Genomic DNA, 26,532 nt, shown 5'->3' on the forward strand with positions numbered 1-26,532 from the left:
TCCCGTGGTGATACTAAGAGTATAATATGTAAAAAGATGGTACGAAATCATTTCGCGGCTGATATTCGGGGCTAGGAATCATCCAGATCTTGATTCAACCTCTGCCTGAGTGTATGACGTCACGTATGTTGTCATAAATGTAATAAATTACGGAACACTTGAAGCGGCTCTTCAAAGTCGCCTCTTGATTCCGGGTCACGATCAATGCTCGGCTTGTAATATCCTCACCCACTTGAAAATACGATGAATGTCTCAATTCACCCGTTGCCCGTAAAACCGTGTATCATCCATGAACGAAGTCAACCGAGATATGTACGCCTACCGATCACATTTCGCGTCATGTCTCGATTCTTCTTCAATGGAATTATTCAAAGGTGGTAAAAAACAAACAACTCCAATAACTCCTTATTCCTTCGCGCGTTTGTGCCACGAAGATACACGGGAAGGTCTTTCGGCGGATCCGTGGTAGAAAAAAAACCTTTTTTTCCTTACTGAAAATATTCCTGTATGATTATACGAACGAAAAAATTATTCTACGAATCTGGTAAATATATTTCAGTCGAATCACGCACAGTGGCTTCGCTGAAAATACTGACGTCAATGTGAATAGATATGGATTCCACTTAAATACATGGGTAGCTTTGAATGGAATTTGACCATCGGTGACCCGCAACAGTGGCAAAAAAGTCATATCGGCACCGATTATGGTTATCGTAATCTCGGACGAAGTGTTATTCATCCTGGTAGAATGTTAGGTTCAGTAAACGCTCAGAGCGTACTGAAAGGGAGGATTAGACGCTTCAGGAATTCAGCGGTATATTTTTAGCGTCAGTCGTTAAACTGATATTCAACTTGGACGCATGATTTTCCGCTTTCAGGTATGTATTCGGTATTTTATAATCATTTCTTGCGACGCGTACCTACGAATGTATCCGAATACCGAAACAATAAATTCGCCCGCCCAAATGTCGGAAAAGTTACCAACTGCCACTGAAATATCCTTCTTGGAAAATTTTCGAACCCTCACGATTGTGGATTGAAAACTGGCAGCTGTTGGAGCTTTGGAAAAACGTTTATAAGGCCCTAGGTGTGTCTGCGAATTTCGAAGAACAATTTTTTTTTGAACCCTCAGATGCAAACGAAAGGTCAGTTTCGATTACGTCGTACGTTATACCCTACGTCAAAACTTCTCACGCTAAACTTCCGCAGTAAGTTGAATTTGCAGGCCCTGCCGATCGACTCACGATTCGCTAACTGTGTATAAATGTCTTAAAACAGACGTGTACATCTCCAGGATGATGTTGAGCAGCGCGAAAGCATGAGAGGAGATATAAACCACTCAAAACATTTATTACTTCTCTAAGAATTGCGAGGAATTCATCCAGTCCACTCGACTCCACTCCAACAAGTGACTTGTACAGCTGATATACCTGTATTCGTATTCTCCCAGAGCGAACCTTGAGCTTCGCATTCGGCGAGGTTGGGCGTCTGTACGAAGGCATAAAGATATCGCGTAATTCAGCTTGAGCGTTAACAGGATTATCGAGGTTTTACTTGCCGGGGTGCGAAGCCTAATATCCTCTTTGCCGCCTCCGTGTGGTTGTCCAAAATTTTTATGCATATTCACGAGACCCACACGTACGTTCTGTGTAACGCTCAAGATGGTATAACAACCAGCCTCGACCATGAATTCTCGTTAAAACGATTTACACACGTACGTATATATACATATAACGCGATATGGAACCGACGTGCTTACCTTGCATAAAAGCAGGAAAGTCCCAAGGCACGCTTTTTCACCCCTATTCAATTCATTAAATTCTTATTGCCGTTATATCCTTATTATTTTTTACTTATATCCTTTTTTTTTTTTTTTATTTCCCTTATCGTCGGCGCGAAAATTCCTCGAGCGAATAATAGTAATCAAGAGATTATAACGAAAACCGGCAACCGTGTTTGAAATTAACCTAATTATTACCACAGATAATTTCTTACTCAATGTTCGGTATTGCGTATTTCTGGATAAAATTTTATTCCTTCCTCTCTATCTCTCTCTCTATATCTTTGCTTCTGTCCTCGTCTTCGTTACACTGCGTCAATTCGCAATGGTGGAAAGCAGATACTCTGGCCAAAGTGGAATTGGTTTCGATGGGCATGTGCCGGGTGTACGAGCGTATATATGAGAGGAGAGCTTTTTCTTTCCCACAAGTTATACGCGTATAGAAAAGTCTTTTAGCTAAATCGAAGCTCGATCGATGGACGAAACATGCAATGGCTGTGGCGATCGATTCACCGTTCGGCGGTATGTTTCCCCGGATTCTGAAAAAGTGAGCCGCATTTTGTGCGTGCATTCTTCGATGCGTGGAAAAGCGTTATGCAATCATAATTAACACAGTAAATAAGGCAACGAGAATTATTTTTACCCGTAACGTTATATCCATAGTTTTTACTCTTTACCTTCTCCGAATTACGAAAATGCTTTCACGGTCCGACTGCAGACGCGGGAGGAGATGAGGAGGCAGCGAATCGTCTTCTTTAAATCCTAGCCTGACTTTGGCACGAGGCGTAATTAGCCGGAATAAAAAAGCGTTGATTAAAGGGGCGGCTTCTCCCTCGAGATGGCGGAGTATAAGTAGCTTTCCTTTGATAACGCCTTTGCTAATTTGATAAGGTTATTTGCAAATCAGACGTATTTTATGTTTCATCAGACTTCCTCGATTCTACGCATTTTTCAACGAGTTCAATTCTCTGACGGTTTTTTTTCCACAAAAATCAACACCGATTTCAATCCGAAATTGTGAAATAATACGCCTCGTTATACGATACCGTGTTTAATTATACCCTATGCGCCTCTTAATCTAAATTTAATTGCGACTTTGATAAAAGATCCTCGGATTAGATCAAAATTGATAACAAAATTTGCGAAATTGTGTACCTCAAAATTGTAAAATTCTTTCACAAACAAATTATTTGCCTATCGCTTCCATTGTAAAGAGTTTCGCACAAAGAATTTCAATCAACGTTAACGAATGGCTTGGAAATTTCTTCATATCCGTGCAACAAACATCAAATTGAATAGTTATTTTGCTAGAGGTTCCGAATGTTCGTTCGTACCTGTGCAGATTTTTTGGCGAAAATTAAAAAACAAACGTCGATTCATTCCGGTGTTCCTGGAGGTCGCCGATTACCAGTGCCGTAATTTACAGCGGTCAACTTGACGAATTTTTAACGCATTACAATCGAGAAAAGCAATTTTCGCAACCTTAGGTCGGACTTGCGCCGTACGTCGCCGGCTGAAACTCCTCCGCAGGCCCGTGGCTCGTGTCACGTTTATATTTCGCTCAGTAGTGTTCGCGCGGTCTGATCGCGCGCGTTCAAAAGCTTAAGAGAGGGAGAGAGAGAGAGAGAGAGAGATAGAATGACAGAGAATAAGATCGAGTCAAATAAAGCTAAGTAAACGAAAAGAAGAATTTTTCGGGACCCGTTACCTGAGGGATTTTTTGGTGACTTTTTCAATCACTTTTTAAAAAATCATCCCCCCCCCCCGGAAACTATCAACGGTGTCGCCAAATCCACGCGGCATGACAACGACCTGCAGCGTTCGAAAGCTCGCCTGGCTTCGGAGATAATGCGCCGATTACACAAAGGGTGTAGAAATTTTCAGGACTCACAATCGGACATAAACGTTAGTGTTAGTAGGATTGATCTTTGTCTTCGATACTTGCGTTCGGGTATCTCTTGATCGGCAACTGATCGAACTTTTCTGCCGCACAATATAATATTGCGTTGGTCATTGTGTCGAGTGCAAAAGCTTTTATGCAGGTTATTTTTTGCAGTGGTTGAAAATCGAGGTGTGAGGTTTGAGAAAAAATATCCGGCAATCAGCATCGAGTGCGGATTCGACGCATTAACTCGTTTTCTTCGGCTCGTGTGTGCAACCGGATATATCGCGCCTGAATTTTACACGCAGACAGAGTAAAGTTGGACCCGATAAATTGGCGCGCCCATTGACGCTGGTAAGTTTGACTAATTCGCTTCTACCTCCGGATTAAAAATTATCGTTACGCAGCTAACGCCTCGACTCGCGATTCCTCTCTTTATATTATCGTACAAATTATACCGTTCACCCTTCGCGTGTGTGACGACCCTTATCACTCGCCTCTTTACATATAATCCCTTGAAACTTTTCGTCCGCAACAAGTGTCGTCGACATCGTTCGCCCCCCTTCAGGTTCAGTTTGCGCCGACGATGATTCATCGATCTTTTGGGCGGAGGGTTGAAATTCACCATGGAAATAAGCAGGTTAAAATTAAGGAAGGAGATATTCCAGCCGCTTAACTTATATTACATCACGGTGTGTCTAATATTATATGTATAATACGCATTCAGCCGCATGATAAATAATAGCGAATTATTCATGGCTGGACGGATGTAAAAGTCAATGGAGTGGATCGGAAATGTATAAAATAAATACTGGCACATATTTGGAGGACGATTATTAACATTTTTTTATATTTCTGTACGATAAAAATAAGATGAAAAGAATTTCGGTCTGCGATTTCATTCCTCTACATTTCTCATTCTCGATTTTACTTTCTATTCCTCTTCCTCTCGCTCTCTCTCTCTCTCTCTCTTTCTATCCTCGTATTTCGTTTATTACCGAGTTTGCTCGTTTGGCTTGTAAATATAAGTCGTATATCGTTTACGTTGGACAGCTTCTCCGTGGTGTTTCTTCCCCCTCTCGTCTCTTCTCTCCTCTTTGCTCGCTTATTTTTATCGTTTTTTTCACACGTCCAAAAAACCCAACCGGAAATCGGGCTTCAGGGCCTTTAGCCATTAGCTGAAAAAATTACCCACCGTACGGCTAACCTTCGGACGGAAGATTAGAAAATAAACACCTGCATAAGTATTGCTCATATATTCGTAATTTATGCACTCACGACGATGAGCGTTCGATGCGCGGCCCAATATTTTAATTATTATTCAGCCGGAATCGACCATGTGGCTTTTGCAAATAATTTGTCACCCTTGAAACGGATACATTTTATAGCTACCGCGTCAATAAAACACATATATTTCCGAATTTATTACGGCACTTTGTAAAATTAATTAAAAATCTGTCGTCGTTCCAATTCGGCGTAACGAACGTGGATATCCAGGTCTGCAGTGTAATTTCGACTCTGTTGAATAATTTTTACATTTCCCGCTTAATTACACGTATCAGCGAAATATGAGCATTTTCTACGACTTTGACACGATGTTTAAATATGATACATAATGAAATGAGGCGTTTCTTTTTTTCACTTCTCATTGTTGCGGACCGTTCGCGAAATATTTAATCATGCCACGTACAGCTCGCGTTTGTAAAAATACCGCTCAAGAAAAGAACAAAGTATTGAGACATTCTACGCCGATTTGATCTGGATCTGACTCTAGATCTCTCAGATTTGGTCCACGATTTTTTGTCTTATTTCATCTCTAAAAGGCACTCGGGTTTCCTTCAAAATTGAGGATTCCGGACAACGAAGTTTTCGTTTTGATAAATAATAAATGAATCAAATTGTATTCATAAAATCTAAAAAAAATCAAAGTACCTTGTACAATTGAAACAACGAGATAAAAAATCTTTGACCGAATCGGACAAGTCGAGGATCGGTCCTGGGTCAAATCGGGGTGAAATGCCTCATTATAATATGGCAAATACGATTAAGTTGAAATTTTTGTTATTTTCATTTCACGATCCATTTGCAATCAAAAAAAAATGTCTGCTACCTTTGTGGATAGTTTTTAATATACATATGAGTCTTTACCGTGATTTGTCGCTCGGTTAAATTTGCCAAGGCGGTTTCTACGGGAAAAATTTTGTGATCTCAGGAACATAAAAGTATACTTTCGCCAATTAAACGGCCGTTGGTTTGACTCAGACAATATAGGATTTAGCTTGCCCACGCAGCCTTACGCGCAATTGCTAATCCATTCGTTTGGAAACGATTCTGGATCCCGATACAGATGTATCGAGTGGAAAACCGAGCCGCACGTTTCGGTCGCAGAAATTCAAAAGATCCTAAATCCGTGAGGTGTGAGGTCGACAGACGCCGATGAATCGATTATAATTTTCAAGCTCTACCGAAAGAGAGAGAGAGAGAAAAAAATAATATAAAAAGAAAACCAATTAGACAAGCCTGCGTCAAACTCTCGCATCAATCATCATTTGAAACGAATTGAGTTCGGATGGGTTTTAATCCGCAGAAAAATATCGAATCTGCCGTGTGTATAAATTGGTTTTAATTGAATTTGAAACGGAATGATTGTGCGAAATCTCGATTAAATGTGTATTAAACATCTTTAGCTGTTGGATAAATTTCGTAAAATTTCTACGTGTTATGCAATGTTACAACAATTGTGACAGGTACCTTACCTTACTTTGGAGTTACAGTATGACGATACATCTGCAGCATTATCTACACGTATTAATTATAACGCAATAAAAGAAGGGACGAAGCGGCGCACTTGAACTAATTAACATTAATTACTTCTTATTTGAAAAAGTGTTGTACTCGCGTATATTTGTGTAACATATAATGCATGTATACGGTATATCTATGATAGCTGACTGGTATGAATATACACTAAGGCAGGCACCCTGCCCACCCGACTGCCACCTCCCGTTTGATCACGATACCTGTTATAATTGCCCCTCGCGTATATAATGTGTAATAGACGTCGTTAAACGCGCGACGTTCGATCATCCGCGTTTACATCCGCGCTGTTCAACGCCACGTTTAAATGAGCTTCGACTGGTATGGCCTTTTTGTTTTCCGGGCTAAATCGAAAATAATGAAACTGTAAAACCGACTATCCGGAAGCGGACAAGCCGATTGGAACGGCGATCCCTTCTTTCCGTCTAAAATCCACGGACCTAATTCCCCAGCACTGTGAAAATCGTCTTAAGCGCTTAAAATAGTGCAACTCAGGCATGGTGCTTCGTACACGTGCGGAGTCATCGAATTTTGTCTATATCGTAAAGGTCGGTTGTTTAAACGCCCCGAGCGAAACGGTGCATTCGTTATAATTGAATAAACGTTTTTTTTTTTTTTTTTAAGTTCTGTTTTGATCTACTTTAGTGTTCATATATTATGTGTAATATAAATACATCACGCCTTTCTTATTGATTCTACTAGCTGCTGGTTGTGAATTATTGAAACAGAGTTTTTATTTTTTTCCAGAGCGCTGCCGCTCGTTCGATTATTTAGGACCCCTTAATAAGGGATGCATCGTCTTGATTGAAAAGGGATCACCGTGTTACAAGTCGTAATGATGCGACTGCGCTGTGTCAACTGACTTGATGAATAAAAAATTAGCCTACAGTGAGAAAAATTTAACTTTCCTAATAGTTAATAGAAAATTTTATAAGTAAAATGAGTATCGTTACAATAACGGTTTAAATATGGTACGCGTAATCATTTATTTCGATTGTAGTTGCCAATCGTATATTTTTTTTTTATTGAAAGATTAAATCTGTTTGTTCGGTTAATTACAGATTTTCAGTTCAATGATAAGCCTCAACAACAGTCAATTGTTGCACCAAAATCTCATTATTGCGACAGTTGAAAGAAAATAAAGTAGATGCCAGATTTTCTTGTTTCAGTTAAAAAAAAAACACCTTCATTTTGTACCCAGAGTTATATTTTACAGTCATGATCAAGAATCGCAATAGTTAAGAACTGTACGTCTAGCAGATACAACTAGAAATTTTTCTCTCCGATAAACTTAAACATTATGCGTAAAGTGCGCTCGAGACGGATGTGAGATTTTCTTTTCAAATTATTTATATGTACTTGGAAAGGCGGCAGGGAAAAATAACCCTTGTGTCTAATTTATGAATGACCCCTCGGAGCTGTTCAACCTTTTCCGGCCTGGGTTTATTTTACGTATGCAATACATTAACGATTTCTCTAACAGCATGGAGTCAAACATTCTTGCACTTTGTATATTATTCTGTTTTCGCAATTCGCGTTACAGTGTATGAATTTTTAGACTCCCATATACTCCGCAGGTTTCTTCGCTTCAGCTCCGCCCACGCTTTCTCTTATCACTCGATCTTTTTCCACGCATGATTTTTTTCCCCATGATAATGCTATGGTTTTCGGAATTAGAATATCGACTGCTTGGGAATTTCTTGTGAAAATAAAAAAACAATTCAACACAAATTCATATTGTCACTTATACATCGATTATTTAATCGATACGACTTGGTTTATTTTGTCCATCCACAGTTTAATAAATATATCTGTACAGTTTGTAAATCGTACCTGCTTTGATTGTAGCCAGACTAATCAAGTTCAGCTTTCTTTGATAATCTTGCAAGGTATGGTTAATTTTGTTTAACTTGAGGCGATAATTCAGTCAATGAGAATTTACCGAATTTCAAAGCTAACGTGCAGCGATGTTGCAGGATCTAAGAAACTCCTGTAACACGTTACATGTGTGTATAGTGCAACATGCGTGTACGTACTGTACACACGTATACCGTAGGTGTGATAAAAATTTACTCGACAATCTCTCCTCAGCCGACACCTCGGTGTGCTTTTACCCATCGAATAGCTACTGCATGCCGATACGTCTTCGTTAATTCTATATTTAGATTCTAGTCGAGCTTTCGCGTTTAGGTATACGTATACGTAGTACATATACATCGCCTACACCGTTTCGAATTGCGATAGGATCTATGGCGAGTCGTAGACTTGGGACAATAAGAAACTCACGCAAAGAAAACCGCGTTCTCTTATTCGAGGCACTAAATTGATGGGTAAGATTAGAACGAAGGGAACTTGAAAAAGAAAAACATAAAAGAAAATATACTGGAATTTTTCATGTGTCCCAAACAAAAGATGCAATTTTTCATTTTTTTTACTTTCCCAAGAACTTGTTTTAATTAGCAATATTCACGGGCATTATTTTCATAATTAACGCTATTCGGAATTCGTAATAAAACAACGGTGAATTTCGTAAAAACTCGGGCTTTTCTCCTTTCACTTTCCCCTCTTCCATCCACATGGTTTCATCCGATCGGTTCCCGGAGGGTGCCTCGGAGAATCCGTCGCTTCCTATCTTATCTTTAAGCTAATTTGTGCTCACCCTTTTTCCTTCCCGTCAATCGCCCCGATCTTGTTAAACTTGATCCTTAATCTAAGATGAAGTAAATGAAAGAGGGTCGTCAATGAATTATAATTGCGCCGAGTGTCGATCCGCTCAAAGTGTGTTGTTAAGGGTATTTCCATAAAATACCGCAAGACCGTGTACGAAATTCGGAATTGCTTTACGTTGTTTGGCGACGTGCCTCTTCGTTATGTAAGTGCCTTAGGTATGTCAGATTATGTGCATATATACGTGTCGAGGTGGGCAATAAACGCGGATTCGATCGGTGCAGAAACGTAACGTTGATCGTAAAGCGCCTGGATAACAATGTGCAAGGCCATTCCAATGAAGACCCGCTATCGTCTTTCCTCTTGGCCCCAACCTATCTGGACACACAATCTACTATAAACGACACTGAACTCGTTTGCGTGATTAAGGACACGACACGTCAGCCTTCGGACAGGCACCTCGTGTCATCTACCACATACGTTTCCGTCGCGGGATAAACTTTTTTCTCACGACAATTTTCTCATCTCCTGACGAAAGTTTCTTACAACGTCGTAAACACCGAATTTTCTCAACTAATGCGCTCATCTCGATGAACAAGATCGACTCTCGTTATTATACAGTTGTCACGGGGTTACAAGGGAACGGGATTTGGAGATTAATGAATCGCCGGAAGTGCGTTTCTTCCTTCAAAATCTTCCGGAGATGTTATATTTTCCTCCGTTCTTATGCTGTCTCGGAGGTCGGACGTTGACTCGTTTCTTTTTTCTCACGATTTAGCAATAAAACTTGCGTGTTAAACCGCATTTAAAGGGACTTTGTATTTTCAATCGTTACAAAGTAAATACTTATTTTTTACCTGCATATCTTGGGGCCATTATTCACTTATTTTCCAATTTTATCCGGGACTAATTTCTGCAGGCATAATCGACGACTCAAGAATATACGAGTCCGTAACGCAACGTGAACGTAACAGATGTGATCTTAAATTCATCAAAGATGATGAGAATATGTGCGTGCGAAGCGCTGGAAAAGTAATTTCCTCGTGGCAAACGGCCAAAACAGCCGGAGCCGAAGCTTGTCTGTCAGGCTGGTTTTCTGGCTTGACTAAGCTGTAAATTCTCTCCTCTATTTCCAAAGCTTGGTTAGGTTCAAGGTGCCAGCTGAGACGTTGAGTTATGTAATTTGAACGAAAATCAAAACCAATGCCAAACAGAAGCTGTTCGTGATGCAGTTATATTCACCTTGGTATATCCGGCTTGAATACAATTTCAAATTTCGGATACTGTTCAAATTCAAGGCTTACTTCAACCGAGCTTTATGAAATCACAATCACCTTGCAAACGCCAAACACTCTTAGGATTTCAAGTTAAAGAAATTCTCAGCTGGGATAATAAACGTTGTTCTATACAACAATTGTTATAAAAAAAAATAGTTTATTCTGTAGGGGAATAATTATTATTGAACAATAAAATTGACACCGAATTTTCAATTCCCCGCTGTTATTTACCATCCCAATAATTTTATTCATAGGCAGAGTTTTGAATTTCGCCGCACCGCGTAGGTGGATGAGAAAAAAAAAAACACTTCGGCGTCGAAATATTCCTGTATACGTATCGTCGGCCATGCAGATTTTTCGACCTCCCCTGATTTTTCAACTCGTTCGAATCGGGCAGCTCCGCATGAATTAAACGATCTATCATAGCATCTGCAACCCGCGATAGGGGTGGACGAAATTCAGCCATGTTCACATCGCCATTTTGAATAAAGTTACACAATCGAGGAAATTACCATGACAAGTCGTCGTTAGTTTTCTCCGCGCTATCCATCGTCTCCTGTAGGCTAGTATTTTGGAGTTTGAAATTGAGCAGCTTATCTCCCGCATGGAAATTCGACGCGTGCATGCGATGAATGAACACAAACACTTGTTCTGGCGTTACCAAGTCATCGGCAGCGGTATTAAACTTCGGTCTCCAAAGTTCTTATCATTATTGTATACAAAAAGCGTTTCAAGACTCGTTCGATCTTTATATTCGACGGTGAATTTGACTTTTAGAATTTTTTTTTTTGATTCTCACCACAGAATAAAACCACGTTTGCCTGCAAGTAAAAAATAATAGACTTTGATGTGGATCAGGGGTGAAAATAAAATACTTTTCTCTCTTCGCGATACGGCGAATTTCGGCTAGCCACTTTGGACCGCGGTTAAACCGGAATGAGATAGTGCCGAACGCGGTTTCGGTTGATTGACGAGCAAGTTGTATCCGTGTGAAATTTCCGTATTTTTTCTTCAATTTTCCCACGTTTCCGAGCGCCGTTTTCGGGTCGCTGGCTCAGGGCCAAAAGAGTGTCGAAGACGATTCGTTCGGAAATATGCAACGGCTGGTCGCGTCGTGGTTTTCCGTGTGTTGTTAGCGAATGGTCGAATGCCTCCGATGCAGGGACATATTAAAGCTTTGGCCTCGTGCCACCGCGGGATGGAAAATCGCCCGATTCCCTCTGACAGCCGCCCTGTCAAAATATTAGGATTCGGGGCGCGCGCGAGAAAGGAAACGGTGTGATAGAACAAAAAACCTAATGGATGTATCATGTATGCGAAAAGAACGAGAGTCGAAAGGGAGGAGTAAAAAAGTCCATGAATTATCCCGCTTTGCGAACCCTTTCGATATTTTTCATTCCGAGGCGTGAAAAATAAAAACCAATATTAGAATGACCGGAAAAACTCAGCATTCGAAATTATACCGACGAAAGCTCGCGATTCATTGACCTAGGAACGGCTGCGGCGCAGGGCTCGATTTTCACTCATTGTCAATCATTTTTTACGCCATATACTGCGAAACGTCAAACGGGGGGAAAATTTTTCGTTTTTCCCTATATTTGGCCGAAAATTGTGATCCGTCTGGACTTTTGTTCGGACTTTATTGATCCGGGCTTATTCAACGTGTCGCATGGCACTGACCAGTGCGAGAAGGTAAAATTTTACCGCAAGATATTTCAAATGAAATTTGAATAAAATACAGAAATATGATGGGAAATTTTCTGATCAAATGTAAAGGGACAAACCGTTGCCAATGCACATTATTATACTTGGTGCAGAATTAATTGTGCTCGGCACGCGAGTGACGTGCGTGAATATACATATAATCCCTCTGTAAATATCCCTCGATTTTACCTGAAGTTCCTCTTTTTTACTTTCAAGCGGTAAAAAATCGAGTCATGGTCGTTGCTTGACTCGTAGTGATAGGCATAAGAACGGAGAAGTCGCTCACACACAAATCCAAGCTGTAGCATTTTATTTGTGTCAGCTTTGGTCAGTGTATAAATTGAAGCTAATTTCGTTAACTGTCATTATACTATATATGTGCAGTACATCATGTGTCGTCCGGCAGTGATGTCAGGTTATAGATAGATAGCTAGAAAGACCGATAGTATTAATTTTTAAGGTCACTTTCAGCTAGGATTTTAACAATTTTCTGTTAAAGATTAACTTTTATAGTTTATTTCATCAGCCCTGTTTCACGATTTTATCGTTTTTCACCATTTTCGGCCCAGTGTAATATATACGGTGTATGTAATATACAATATTACCAAGAATAAGAGTATTCAGATTCCAAGAAGATTTGATACTGTGAGTAGAAAAAATAGTTATATTAAGGCAATTTTCTTATTCAATAGTTTACCTAATGATCTTGCAATCATTAATAATGAAACCCATGTCAAAAGCTAAATTAAACACACGGATGTTGTTAAATACATAATAAATAACTACAATCGTATAGATAAGCGATGAATTAAATATCGTGCACTAAATTCATATGATTTTGGTAGCTTATGAATTTATTGTACTGTCTTTAATGGATGTTACACTAGTTCAAATCTATTTTATTTTTATATTTAATAATTCTAGTTTTAATTTATAAGTTTTTTATTTTATATTCTAGTCCAACAAGAAGATGATAATATTTACTTAGGTTGGAAATCACTGTATTAATACGTGTAAATGTTATACTGGAAATAAATGAAGAATGAATGCAGACAGAAAGGGAGAATTATTTGTGGCCGAAATTTAGTAAATATTCAACGACCTTGCTACAATTTTTATTATCAATGTCAGTGGGCGCGAAAAACTGATTATCCTACAGTTCATGATGGTGAAGAATATCCTGAATCAACTTATTCGTGTTTAAAACAGCAATATACTTGTACCGAGTAAATCGGTACAGAAGAACGCAAGATTTTATTTTTTGACAACTTTTTTCTTCGCTCCCTCTCATTTTTCCCTCGTTTCGTGACTTTTACACCCCCATTTCATTAATGTTTTTTGTCTGGTTTGTTCGATCACGTGATGTTCTAAAAAATATCATAGAATCCTAAAACCGAATGAAATCCGAAAAATATCCAATGTTCTTGTCTCTTTATTGTCATTTTGTTTCAGTAAGCAGGCATGAAATTTTTATTCGACAAGTTCAACTGAATTTTGACGAATTTGTCTCGGTTTTTGTGTTGCTTCGAATCTTTAAATTGGTTAGTGTTTTTTTTTTTTCATTCTTGATTTGCTACACGTTTGAGAATATTTTGGAAAAATTGTACAGACTTAGGATACCGATGAAATCAACTTGCTCGATTAAATGAAAGGAAAAAGCCACTCGCTCGTTCCCTCTGATTGTTGCTGGAATTTAAAAAAAAATAAAAATAAAAAAAAAAATTCGATCACTCTTCAAACTGTCTACGATTATGCCAATTATGAACAAACGTCCCGCAACTGAAAAATTATATAACCATATGTTGTAATCATAATTTTCCAGCAACAACTACGTGCATGTACAAATAAGACATGTACGTATAGGAATATCATACTTGAGCCATTCATTTATATAACCACAATCGCGAGATAACAAAGTACATGCACATTTTTATTCGTACAAATTAAAGTAAATAATAATTCAAGTATAATCGTGTAAAAACGGTGTATAACATGTAAACACGTATACACATGGTGTGCATATTCATTGGAGATAACGAGTCTGAAATAATTCAATCGCGGTGATGATGGTCCAACTAAAAACGTCCGCAGATGCGTGTGAAACGATGACAGACGTTCGACAGTCACACATATAAAATCACATTGGGTACGCGTCGCGCAGAACTTGCGAAAGAAGGGAACTGGAAATATCTCGAACGAAGTTGTGAAGAAGAGAGAAAAAAAAACAAAAAAAAAAAAAGAAAACGAAAAAAGAAAAGAAAACAAGAAACAGCTGGAAAAAAGCTATCTAAAATTCTGTCGTGTTATATACAATATGAATGTTTGTACAACTAATTTGAATGATTAAATGTACATGTAATATATTTGCTAAATCACACGTGACGGATCTGGACGATGATGATTACGTTAATTATTAACGCCGAGAGAAATGTCGCGGTTTGAAGTCAAAGCGTAATATTTACTCGCCTCGTTACTGTGGTTGCTATTCAATTTTCATGCGGACAGATCTACGGCGTGTAGAGTTTCTTAACAGTTCCTAGAACTAAAATTCTGGGTGTTTACAGTATGTGGATTCGTCTATCTCGGATTCGTATATTAATATAATATTGCTAGTGTCGAACAATTTTCGGCTGATCATCAGCTGTAGCAGCTGCCTCTTGAAAATTGAATCGCAAATAATACCGAACAAGTATATCAGCGACGTACGTAGATTGTGTGCCGAAATTGTATGATATAAGTGTAATGTGCCGCGACACGACTTAGAATTATGCAATGAAATTTGAATAAGTTTTCTCAACCAAATCCCTGACCGCATTTCAATCCGTTATAATACACACCGTTTACACACGGTTGCTGTTATTCTAAACGTCGATATTTTCTTGAACGAACACGTAAAGATACAGTGTTGTTTCTTTTTTATTACAGATCTAATTACCCTGCTTTTGCTCAAACTCTGGCGTCAGGAATGGAGGCTCAAACCGAGGTGAGTGCAGACGCTTATTTTAATAAATAGATGCTTGGGGCATTCCACTTGGAAACACGATATTTGTTTCCGATTTTTATAACAGAAAATCGTCACGAATTAAAGGAATTGAAATTTTCAATGGTTCTATGCCAATTTTTCGTTCCACTGTTCTGCCGATTGAAAAAGTTTTTCCTCGAATTGTGAGCGAAAGAAAGAAAGCGTTCTCAATCCGTTGAATTGTGCGCGAAATAAGTTTTCGCGTAGTCGAGTTTCAAAGGAAATCAACAGACTGCGAGTCTGCTGCATACGTAATACGTGCGGGTGGTTTTGGTATACAGAATGCATAAGGCTGTATAAACGGTTATAAATATGTATGTGTTCTCACAAGTCATGTTTTTTCTTTTTCTACATTTTTTCGTCTCCTCGTTGCACATCCAAATTTATGCTAAAAACTTTTTGCAACTCCAGCTTGATCCAAATATATGTATAAGATGCACTAGGATCCGAATACAGATACACAGCATCGTTCAAGAGAGGCGTTCAAAAATTACATACACACATATATCGAGAATAGAGACTTAATTTTGTGACAATGATATGGAAGATGCTGGTAAGCCGTCCACCTCCATTGCTTGGCCACTTACGACTGTAGTCCGAAATAGAAAAAGAAGATACTATGCTGGATTGAAAAAAAAAAACTTGTATGCCTTCGTGATCTTCAATGTTTCCTAAGACAGATGTGACTTATATTTTGTACAACAGTCTAATATATTAGACATTCAATCACGTAACAGGTTGTGCCGTGTGCAATAATTAGTTTGGGTGAAGAAAAAAAAAAAACTGTTTGGTCGTAGATCCGAAGGTTATAAGTAAAATACAAATTACAATATTCCGTGATATATTGACCTTAATACCTTAAGTTTGCGTAAAATAGCAGTTTGTGGAGTGTTTTTCATATTTTTGCGTTAGAAATTGACTGGCCGATTATACTAGCATAAAACTGTAGAACTATGCTCATGATGGCTTCATACATACTTTTTACTCTACATTTAAATCTATAGAACATCAAAATTGTGATGAACGTTCTTATGCCTGGGACGGTACTGTTCGTAGATTCTAAACGTTGGTCGTCAATATTAAAATAGGGATAAAATTCTGCGACCTGCCAAGTTGTGGCCGATTACAGGATTCCTTGACTAAAATGCTCACGATTTTTATGAATATTTACGATTTTGCTAGTAATATGAAGGTAGAATATTTTTTTACAAAATTTTCTGCAATTCCACAGTTGTTGGATAAAATTATACATCATTCTAAGCATATATCTCTGCATTTGTAAGTTCTCTAAGTCATCGATGAATATAATATTGCTTTCAAATTATTGCTTCCATGCGAAAATCACAATGAAAAGAATCCGTAACTATTCGGAGGAAAGTTTGAAAAAGGCTCAGGCGGCATGTTTAGAAGCTAAAAAGAGGGCTGCGAATATTATGACGTTACCGATGAAGAGTTTACCTGTGATTTTTGTAATGCAGGCACTGCACGATATATGACCATTTTATTAATATTAACGTACCCACATATTCATTGCCTTTCAAAAAACCAATGAATACGTGGTTTGGAGAAAAGGAGAATAATAGCTGTGTTATCTACATATCGATTTGATGAAAACCATTATTACATCATGCGATTCAAACTGTGTGATTTATGGTCGTTGCAATTTTTTTATCCCTTCTACTTTCTTGTACCGTCAATTAATCTTGAATTATAATTAATGTGTGTTTTATATAAATATTCGGTCAAAGAAACTGAAACTTTTTTTTTATTACGCATTAAATTCCGAGCACCAAGTCCTAGCGGTAACCCGGATGAGAAAAGCGGCGATCCGATTAAGTTACGTGACGATTTGCAGGAAAAAGTATTTTTTGCTCGTTGAAAATTTACGTCGCCTCACTCTACCTGTGTGCGTGTTCCAGCTTTTCACGACATGTATCACGCTGTCGGAGCAGACTCGACATCGTTCTCCCATACAAGTACACCTATATTATATACGTGTGTATACATACATAGATATGTCTACGCGGTACCTGCACACGAAGCACGCCTGCTAGAACCACGCGCATATCGTACAGCTCGTAAAGATCGTAAGGGTTCATATAATACAGGGAAGGAATGGACGTCGAAATTGTTCTCGGTCCCCCTGAAACCCCGGCGCAGGAAGCACGAGACATACACTTTCGTCTCTCGTTTAAAACCGACCTCGTCCAATAACAATAACTCGCGACCAAAATTACAAGCCGACAAAAAACCAGCCACCCAGCCAGCCGTATTACGCTTTTCAACCTATGCGCACATCCCTAACGTATGCGGTATGTTAGTCTTTCATCCTGATCCCGAGCCGCGGTAACCTCGTTTAAAAGGTACCTCATTCTACTCGAGTATTCCATTTCGACTTTGCTGAATCGTTGTGGGTGCTGAAAACTCATTGGGATATTAAATAGCTGCCATTGTTTTAGCCGGAAATTGCACAGCGCATTTTCGTCATTGGAATCCCTTACTTTTGGTTGAAATCTTTCCATTCTTCAAGATCATCCGTAAATACTTAACAAGAGACAGCGTTTTCTAATTATCTTGCCGATTGTATAGTTACGATGAAAACGCCTTTTCGACCATGAAACGCGGCCTGTACTGATTCGTCGAATTTGGGGCGAGATAAAAACTTTGGAAGTTGTCGGATTTTCTTAATTCACAGCTTACATTAGTCAGGGTTTGCTTGTTCATTCACGTGACACCAATGACCTTAACCCAAACCAACACGAGGCCTAAGTTAACATCCGCTTTTCTCTTTAGCCCTTCAACCACTGAATTATGATTATGATATTCAACCTCCTCGACCGAAGTTTTGCAGGACTTTACAGACATTTTTCAAACTCTTTAACTTGACCATATATCGAACCAAAACGCAGCATATTCAACGCTCTGTTCGAGTTTGCTTCACGTGTTTAGTTCCGAATCGAAAATTTGTGGAACAAACGTTCATACCTCGAGTATCCGAAAACTTTTGCAGTAGTGTAACTGTATGGATTACACTCTAATACGCGAATACTATACTCCTGTAACAGCGATTAAGTCGCGTTGTCGTTCATTCCAATTTACCGAGTAATGCTTGCCCAGTTTATCGTACTCGCCAAGGAGTGCGATGGACGTGATTCACCACCTGTCAAAAATCACACGCGATTTTTTTCGTCAGAAAAAGCTCCGTGAAATCGGAATATTTGAAAAATATAAGCTACTAGCTTTAAAACCCTCGCTCGCTGAAGCTCGCTCGGGGTCGGATGCCTAGTGCAGCTGGTTTTTGTGCTCGTGCGCTCGCTACGCTCGCTTAAGAAGTTGGCAGTGTTTTACCAGATGATACCAGATTTACAAGATACCTCACACCCTAGCTGCCTGAGGATTGTTCAATGGGTAATAAGTGTTGATCAATACATTATCGCACGTATGTGCAAATACACAATTCAAGATTGAAAATCTCGAATTACTCGTGAAGGTCAAAAATTACGAGGTCAAGGACTTGGCCAGCCAGAACTACGGAGCGCTTGTCCTGAAAGTCGAGTTTCATAAAGAAGCGTACCTGAAGCGCAGGAACTACGGAGCGCTTCTCCTGGAAGTCGAGTTTCAGCAGGTGGCGGACCAGGAGCGCGGAAACTACGAAGCGTTCGTCCAGGAAGTCGTGTTTCACCAGGTAGCGGACCTGGAGCGCAGGGATCCAGGAGCTGGAGAACCCGGTACTCGAAATCTGCGAAGCACAATTCTCACACGTCCGCTCTACCGCGCGGTTGTTTCCGGACTGAGGAAATCGGCTAGCTGATTTTCGTCGTCGACGATTACTATAGATCGATGACGTCAAGTGAGAAAAAATTTTGGGTGACGTCACTTTCTGAACATCCGAACATCCGAACATTCAAAATTTGGGTTCGAACTTTAATGCTATGTATGATATCATGTGTGATTTAACTCCTTTTCAGCCTCCTTTTTCCTCGTTGCTTTAAACGAGTAGCGAAGTCTCTATCAAGCCTCGCAAGCTCAAAAGCACGTAACGGATCACGGTGGGTTAGATGTTTGTGACGTTTCTTATCCCCTTCATGTTGCCGCGTCTGATATTCAAATTCAGACGACGCCTCGGGCAGCTCTTACATTCTTTAAAGAAGCTCAGCCGTTAAATTAGAAGCTCCTCCCGGCGCATGCCGTGGAAAAGAGAACACATCGGTGCCTTACGAGGACAACGCGATGCTCCCAGGAATATTGGAATATCGGATATGGAAGCCCGCGGAATGCCGAGAGTCTGGCCGCTGCCTTAATTTCAATGTCTTGGCCTCGCAGCTGCAACGTATTACCGAAGGTTGAGGCTCAGCCATGAAGGTTTAATTGCTCGGATACGCTTTCGGATCCAGAGTGAATTAATCATCCCCATTCGCGTCGCGACTGGATTCTGGATCCGCGGATTATACACGCCACTCCGGGGAAATTCACCCTCCAGCATTTATCCGTCGCGTTGCAACGACCCCTGCGCACGTTCAGTTGGACGCGAAATATTCATCAAGCGTCTCGGGCTCGAGACACGAGTCGGAATTGCATGATTATCATTTAAGCTACCTTCTGTACGTATTTTGTTACACCCGTGATATATTAGCCTACTTTGCTCAAGGTTAAGGAGTTCTTGTTTTAATTGTGCATAATACCGTGCTTGTGCGGATAGATTATATATTAAGTTGTATAACTCGGTTCAACGCAGACGAGACGCCACTTTGTCTTATTCAAAATAATAAATTGCTCGCGGTGAGTACCTCAAGAAGGTCGGTTATGAGAAGAATTACAAAGTTTCTGGGCATGTCCCGCGATATTAATCTAACCGGCGGTTAACCGCCGCGAGGGAAAATTCCTATTTATACCCCGTGCCTATCTTCGAGATAATTTTGAACCAAGGGATAAATTATAATCATCTCGTTAGCCGGTATTTTACCGGTGTTAATTGACGCTTTTGGGCAACCATAAATAATGGCTTTATGGGCGCTCCCTGCTGCCCCGAATTTCGACACTCGATACACGATCCCAGGGTTGTGTCACCCTAGATTAGATCAGGTCAAGGATAATACCCTTGTACGGGGATGTCTCGGATTTATCAGAGTACAGTAGGAAAAGAGACGGGCTTCAGCGATTCCAAGAAAGAAGGGAAAGGGAAAAGAAGAATAGAGAAATGGAATAACACGAGAGATAATCGAACCCCGTGCTATAATCGAACTCTGCTATACGTAAGTGGTCGCATGAATTATACGAGGATCGTGTCTAACGGGGATCAAAGAGTGGGCGATGATTGTAAGGAAGAATGGGAGCTGGGGAATCATCACTGATATATCAAAGGTGTCGGAGGCACGAGGGAAAAATCAATTCCCCGTTATACCTTTTCCCCAGCATGTATAACATAGGTACGTACATACCTACACATATGTATACCCGCGTAACGCGTTCTCTTCTTCCTCTTTTCTCCGCTTCTTCACGTTGACATGGCTATAAGCAATGCTCCGAGTGACGTGGTCGGCGAATTGTGTAATTACGTTTTGCGCAGCGTGCAGTAGGCGCGGACACCGAGACGCCATTAATCATGGACTCTTTTACGGAGGGTAAGGGGTAAGGAGAAGTATCTCATATGGGTTTTCACCTAAAAAAAGTGTCCGCCAAAGAACGGGAAATAGGAACATTTCAGATTTCCGTTCTGCAGTGGTTAGACTAAATTTACAAGACTCTCTCATTTTTCTTGCTGAAAAAATTTCGGAAGGCATCAATATGGAGGCAGAACATTCGTTCAAGACGTTTCTCGATACGTCAGTCGAGGAGTTACAAGCTTCGCGGAAACGAGAGCACGGGCATAAAAGTATTCGACCGTTATTCGGACATTCAGAACTTTTATATACAGTTTTCAAAGATTTATTTTGACGAGTGGATCGGTTACTGGAATTTGAGCCCGACCGTCCGAACAGCCTGAGAAAGCGCTCACAGGTTTGATCGTAGCACGTGAGTGACTGGATCGTAATATACGAGTCACGATTAGGTGTGAATATAACCGAGGATGGAAATGGACTTAATTTACCGCCGGGCCCTCAACATCCGAGTGTTTCATCCGCAGTTTTAAGTCGCCCGAATCCAATTTGACTACCTGACCGTTTTCCCGATCGCCCAAAAGTTGTCCGATCCTTTCGCCCAAAACTTTTTCCATTCATCATTCGCGTGGGCAAAGTCCTACAAGGTTTGGCAAGAAAGTTCTCGAGTAATTCATTCCTCTGTTACCATAAAAACCAACTGCAGATAACTTCGCAGAAGAATTGGCGCTTATTAATTCCTTGAGCAGCCTAAGCGTGGCATCTTCAAATTATGTGCACCGATTGGTTTTATTCAACAGCAAAAAGGAAGCTGACATGTCACGGTGTTGGCGGAAGTTCTTGAACTCAGATTACACTAACGAGCTATATTTTGTCCATTCATCAGATGAGGAGGGTTTCAAAGACGCGGATATCTGGGATGATCTGGAAACTCCAGAGTCGAATAATAAGATGCCCCAGCGTGACGGTGCCAAATGCCGAAGGAAAGAGGAAAGGTCAATAAAGTACCCAACCTGCGAAAAGTTTCCATGAATTAAGTGCGAACTTCTGTCGCAGTCGGAGAGCTTTGACGCCAAGGGTCTATTCAACCATGAAATATCGAGGCTGCACCGACACTCTCATCCGGCACTGAGGATGAATCCTTCGCTGTTATCCTGGAACTGAAAACAGTTTCGAAAATCGAGTAACCCCCAGGGTGACGAGGGCCTAAACAGTGCGAAGCTGAACTTTGGCCTTGGTTCCTGGGACCTTGGCGTGCGTCGACTCTAATCAGTATTCAGTGGCTTCCCCCTCGGCGTGGGCGTGCAGGTCCGTTAAAGCTCCTCAACACCGGAGGAACTTGAGCCGACCTTTGACCGTTCAAGACGTTTGACCGTCACCTAGGGGCCTCCTCTCCAGGGTTTCACGTCGGTCGCAATGGAATGGTTTATTTTATGTCACGGCGGTTAACCCATATACAGCGAACTCCGATTTATGGACACTAACTCGGGGGCTATTTTTATGCCGAATATTGCCTTTTAATGCTGCCTGATTGTGAGCTGCGACGACGAACCCCGGACGGTGTGGCTCAAAGGAAGGAGGAAATCGGCCGAGAAAAGATTCCCATTCATCTTTTGGAGCACGGGTCAAAATTCTTTCAAGGAAACTCACGAATAGGTTATACCTACATTCAAGTGGAATATTTATTTATGATCCGCGTATTATCCGTGATGCATCGAACTTCAATCTACGCCAAGCCTTTGGCGTATGGAAATCTGTCACGGGGCACCAAAATGTGAAACCCTTTTGATGGATAAGAATAAGGCTTAGACCGATGTGAAAGGGAATCGAGTGATCTGTGAACATAAATTGGCAACTATTTCATCACGCTCGGCAAGTCGGATCTTGAAGACTTCTTGTAATGTTGTTGCAGTGTTCGCCGAGATTTTTCCACCGACTCCAAATGGATTTTAAAGGTTCCATGGTACGCTGGAATTTCAAAGACTATACGAAGCTGCCAGATTGGGTACAAGAGAGTGGCCAGCCCCTCGGGATTCACCCGAACCAAACCTTGTTATAACACGGGTATTCGAGCTTTTATATCCAGCCCTCGATGCTGAGTGATAGAGCCGTATCGTCTGGTACACCTTACCAAAGGTACAAGAAACATTCGACCGTGGAGAATTTTTCTCTTCATTCCGATCGATTGCAGGCTTGACGAAACTACTCAAATAACACGGTTAAGAATTTTACGCAGCGGTGGAGTCTTCCTTTTTCAAAAATTGCGCGCGTCAATTGACTAGATTTTTATTTCGTGGAGCCAAATGCGAAGCGCAAGCTCGTGAAGTTAGCGAAGTGCCTTTTTTACGTTGCTGCACAGCACAACTACGTCTTATTATATGGTAAATATACGGTGGATTGTCTTTGGACAGTGTTTTCAATGAGGAGCAAGCGGAGAGCCCCCCTCGTCTTCTGAGGGAATAGCAGAGTTTCTCGGGTTAAAGTGCTCCATGCACCCTATAACAACCAGTTGCTACGCTTATGATACCACGCTGCTTATCGATCTCTCGTTTGACGAGACTTACTGCAGACGACCCTCGGGAGGCTCGTCCTTTGTGTCATGAACACTTCGTATTTAAGTTCCCATTCCAGGTCCGGAGTATTTTTAAGAGCCCCGCGAACCGTAAAGAATGCATCACTTAAAATTGCGCGAAAAACGTCGAGGGAAAGAAAAAACAACGAAGGCTGCCAGCATCCGACAGGTGTTGTCAGTTGATAATTGATCGAGACCTCGGCACAGGTTTGTTGCCAAGAATTGGCTTCATATCAAATTTTATTGAATTAGCAAGAAATGGAGTTTTTTCAGAGAATGCTGCAAAATTTTAAACTTTGTATTTTTTATATTCTATATTTTATGTTTTATATTCATGTTGTATACACTAAGTGGTACAATTTTAAACTTAATAGTGTTTAAGAATTCCTTAGCTGTAATAATTTTTACTTCCGTAGGATTGCTTGCTAATTTTTGCTGGCTTGACTAAGTAATTAAATTATAACTACTGCCCCCGTCTCTGTTGCACGTATTTTTATACTTATCCTCCAGATCGCAAGACTGCGCATTTTTATCGCACAGATTCGGACGTGACGATTTCAGGTTCGCGAAATAAGGTGTCACGTTGTGTCTCAGGGTTCGTGTCGTCGTTAAATTTATCGTCTCAGCTTGTCAGTTTGATAATTCATTTTTTCCACCCTCTCTTTATTCCTTTGCACATTTCATAAAGTATAACGAGGGGCAAAACTGCGCTCCTTAAAAAATACCGAACGTTGCTACACGGGAGAATTTATACCCTTTTCATCACCGGCCATACGTTATATACACGGTAAGTTTCACGACGTCGAGACACGTGAACCCCAAACTCGGGATAAGACTTTCATTTTTTGTTTGAGACCGTATAAAAATTCCATAGCGCTTGAATTTCAGCCGTATTTTCGGATCACGTTGAGAACTAATTTTCATTTTCAATGCACACAACTTCCCTCGTGGGATTAGCCTTAGCAAATGGATTAATAATTTATCGGACAATCTGCTCGCGCACATATCTCATATATACGTTATACGTATATTTATGTACACAACGATTGTTTGCTCTGCGCAGATCGAGCTTTCCGTCAGCAAAATTTAACAATTTCATCACTAATTTCGAAACACGTTATACGAACACGAACTCGATAAATTTCAAACAATTTTTCCGCCTAATGCAGGAAGAGTATACAATGCCTCTGTGCAGTGAGATTTCCGATTTCGCAGTGCAATTTATCGGCGTTTCTAACAATTAATATGAGAGAGCCGACTAAAACCCATCGAGTGGTTTCGCATCAGGTCGTGTTTCTCCGTTTCTCCGTGTACAACGCATCCTAGTAGACGAAAAACGAAAGAAAACGAAACAAAAGGTAGCGTGACGCTGAGTTGTAAGATTTGAAATGAAAAAGCCAAGGAGGCAGTCAGTCGGCAATACGCAAGCTAACGAGAGGATACATCGCTGGTCGTAGATCCAAACACCTGCCGCCATACACATCTAGTTATAACGTAGGTACAGGCATAAATGGTGGAAGAGAGCTACGCGGAGGGAATAACAAACTCTTTAGAACTACGGGTATAATAATGGGAGTATACGCGTTGCAGGTATGAATGCAAAGTGCTGCGAATAAAAAACAAAGCGCTGCACTTTTTTCCCCGAGTGTCGGATCGTCCGGGCTATCTAGCGCGAAATTTATCACGCCTTCGCAATTTTAATCACATTATTTTCACGGTATGTCCAGCGTATTGTGCGTTTGTAAAATAACGAGCGACGTGAGACTCGTACCTTCGAAATTAACGTTCAAATCCCGGTGGATTAATTTCGTTGCGATTTGCAGACAGTGAGCAGTGCATTCCCAGTTTTATAATGTACGTATTATGCAAACACTATGTAAAGGTATGTAAAGCGCGAAAATTTACGACGCTCAAGTTCTATTCGCAAAAATATCCAGAAAACCGAAGTCGCGAGTTCCGAGAGAAATGTGTGTACGTAGTAGGGCAGAAGGTTATTTCCATACGCGCAGCGAGCAATTTTCTTCGCAATATTCTGAACGGTTGACATCATTACTATTTTATTCATACCGCTCGGAATTTTCAACCTTCGGAAATTGAACCACTTGACAAAAAAAAAAAAAAAAAAAGAGAGAAATGTCGCAGACGGGACGGAATGTGCAAAATATTTATTACTGAACATAAGAGAAAGGAAGAAAGAAAATACGGATGAGAGTTATACAGATGCCAAAAGGATAGATAAATATTCAAACAGCATAGCATGTGATTTTGTCCTTCGTACACGAAAAACTTCGCCATTGTGAACCGAGATTGTGTGTGGAGGGAAAAAGGCAGGTCTTTTCCTTCAGGCGGATTCCCTGACCCACATTGAATGAAAAGTGAAATACTCGAACGAAAGAAAGGGTCTTTTAGTACTTTTAGTATCGCTCTAAAGTGTTATCTGGTGCACGTTAATTGAGGAAGGCACGCACGCCGTTGAAACCTCTGGTATGTCTCGTTTCTGGCTTCGCCAACTTGCTGCTCGTACATGTCGTGATTTGAATGCGAGACTGCCTTTCGTGTCATTGCGTGTAGATTATCCGGAGGCCCAGCCAATTCGAAAAAAACACCCAATCTAAATTCCGAAATGTTACTATCGAAGGAGAAAACGGAGGCAAAGTTAATAAGACGAGTGGCTGAATGACATGCAGGCACGTGAAAAGTTTTGCAAATCACATTTGAATTGCTATGAAATATAAATGCCGTCGTTTTTACGGAGAATCAGTTCTCGGGAGAACCACGCGGCGACGTTTTTATCAGACTTGTTAAAATCTTTTCTTACCCTGCGGTTTTTTGGCCAAACATCTGGTTGTTTGTTTACCCTAACCGAAGGCAAAAGTTACACGGGAATCTCGGACGAAAGTTCATTGCGTATATATAGCGTGGTTGTTTGAACTTTCAACAACGAACAAGTCGACACAAGGTTGGTAATTAATTATTTCAGGGGTGTAAAATACAAAGAAAAAAATACGAAGAAGCACATGAAAGTTTCAGCTTTTTCATTCTGATGTAGGTGAGCGCGAAAACAATTAACAAATTGGTACAGCCGCGTCTCGACGCACGTAAATTAACGAAACCCATCCTTGGTTCTTACTACACGTCACTGGAATAAATTAAAGCAGCGGGGATTCTCCTTTGTTGCTCTCTTCATACATTAACGCGCGTAAACGTCACGCTG

The 26,532-nt window shown here is 40.5% G+C and overlaps 2 protein-coding genes across 9 annotated transcripts in view; one reads left to right on the forward strand and one right to left on the reverse strand.

The window, feature by feature from the left end:
- Positions 1 to 18,742, reverse strand: part of LOC124212112 (LIM/homeobox protein Awh) — a 67,411-nt gene extending 48,669 nt beyond the window's left edge. The window contains exon 1 of the mRNA XM_069133421.1: positions 18,724 to 18,742. The gene's annotated coding sequence lies outside the window, so the exon portion shown is untranslated. The remainder of the gene's footprint in view (positions 1 to 18,723) is intronic.
- Dh31-R (Diuretic hormone 31 Receptor) overlaps positions 3,361 to 26,532 on the forward strand; it is a 159,071-nt gene continuing 135,899 nt past the window's right edge. For 2 of the 8 annotated variants that reach the window (XM_046611871.2, XM_046611868.2), the window contains exons 1-3: positions 3,361 to 4,016; positions 7,227 to 7,367; positions 15,053 to 15,110. Coding sequence is in view for 6 of the 8 variants with exons in the window: in XM_046611868.2 (XP_046467824.1) it covers positions 15,093 to 15,110 (18 nt within the window). In the remaining 2 variants the exon portion in view is untranslated. Of the gene's footprint in view, positions 4,017 to 4,137; positions 4,303 to 6,612; positions 7,028 to 7,226; positions 7,368 to 15,052; positions 15,111 to 26,532 lie in introns of those variants that run through there. The other 6 variants (XM_046611869.2, XM_046611867.2, XM_046611870.2 and 3 more) reach the window with 6 other exon arrangements.

Source organism: Neodiprion pinetum, chromosome 2 (genome assembly GCF_021155775.2).
Source record: "Neodiprion pinetum isolate iyNeoPine1 chromosome 2, iyNeoPine1.2, whole genome shotgun sequence".
Taxonomy (NCBI): domain Eukaryota; kingdom Metazoa; phylum Arthropoda; class Insecta; order Hymenoptera; family Diprionidae; genus Neodiprion; species Neodiprion pinetum.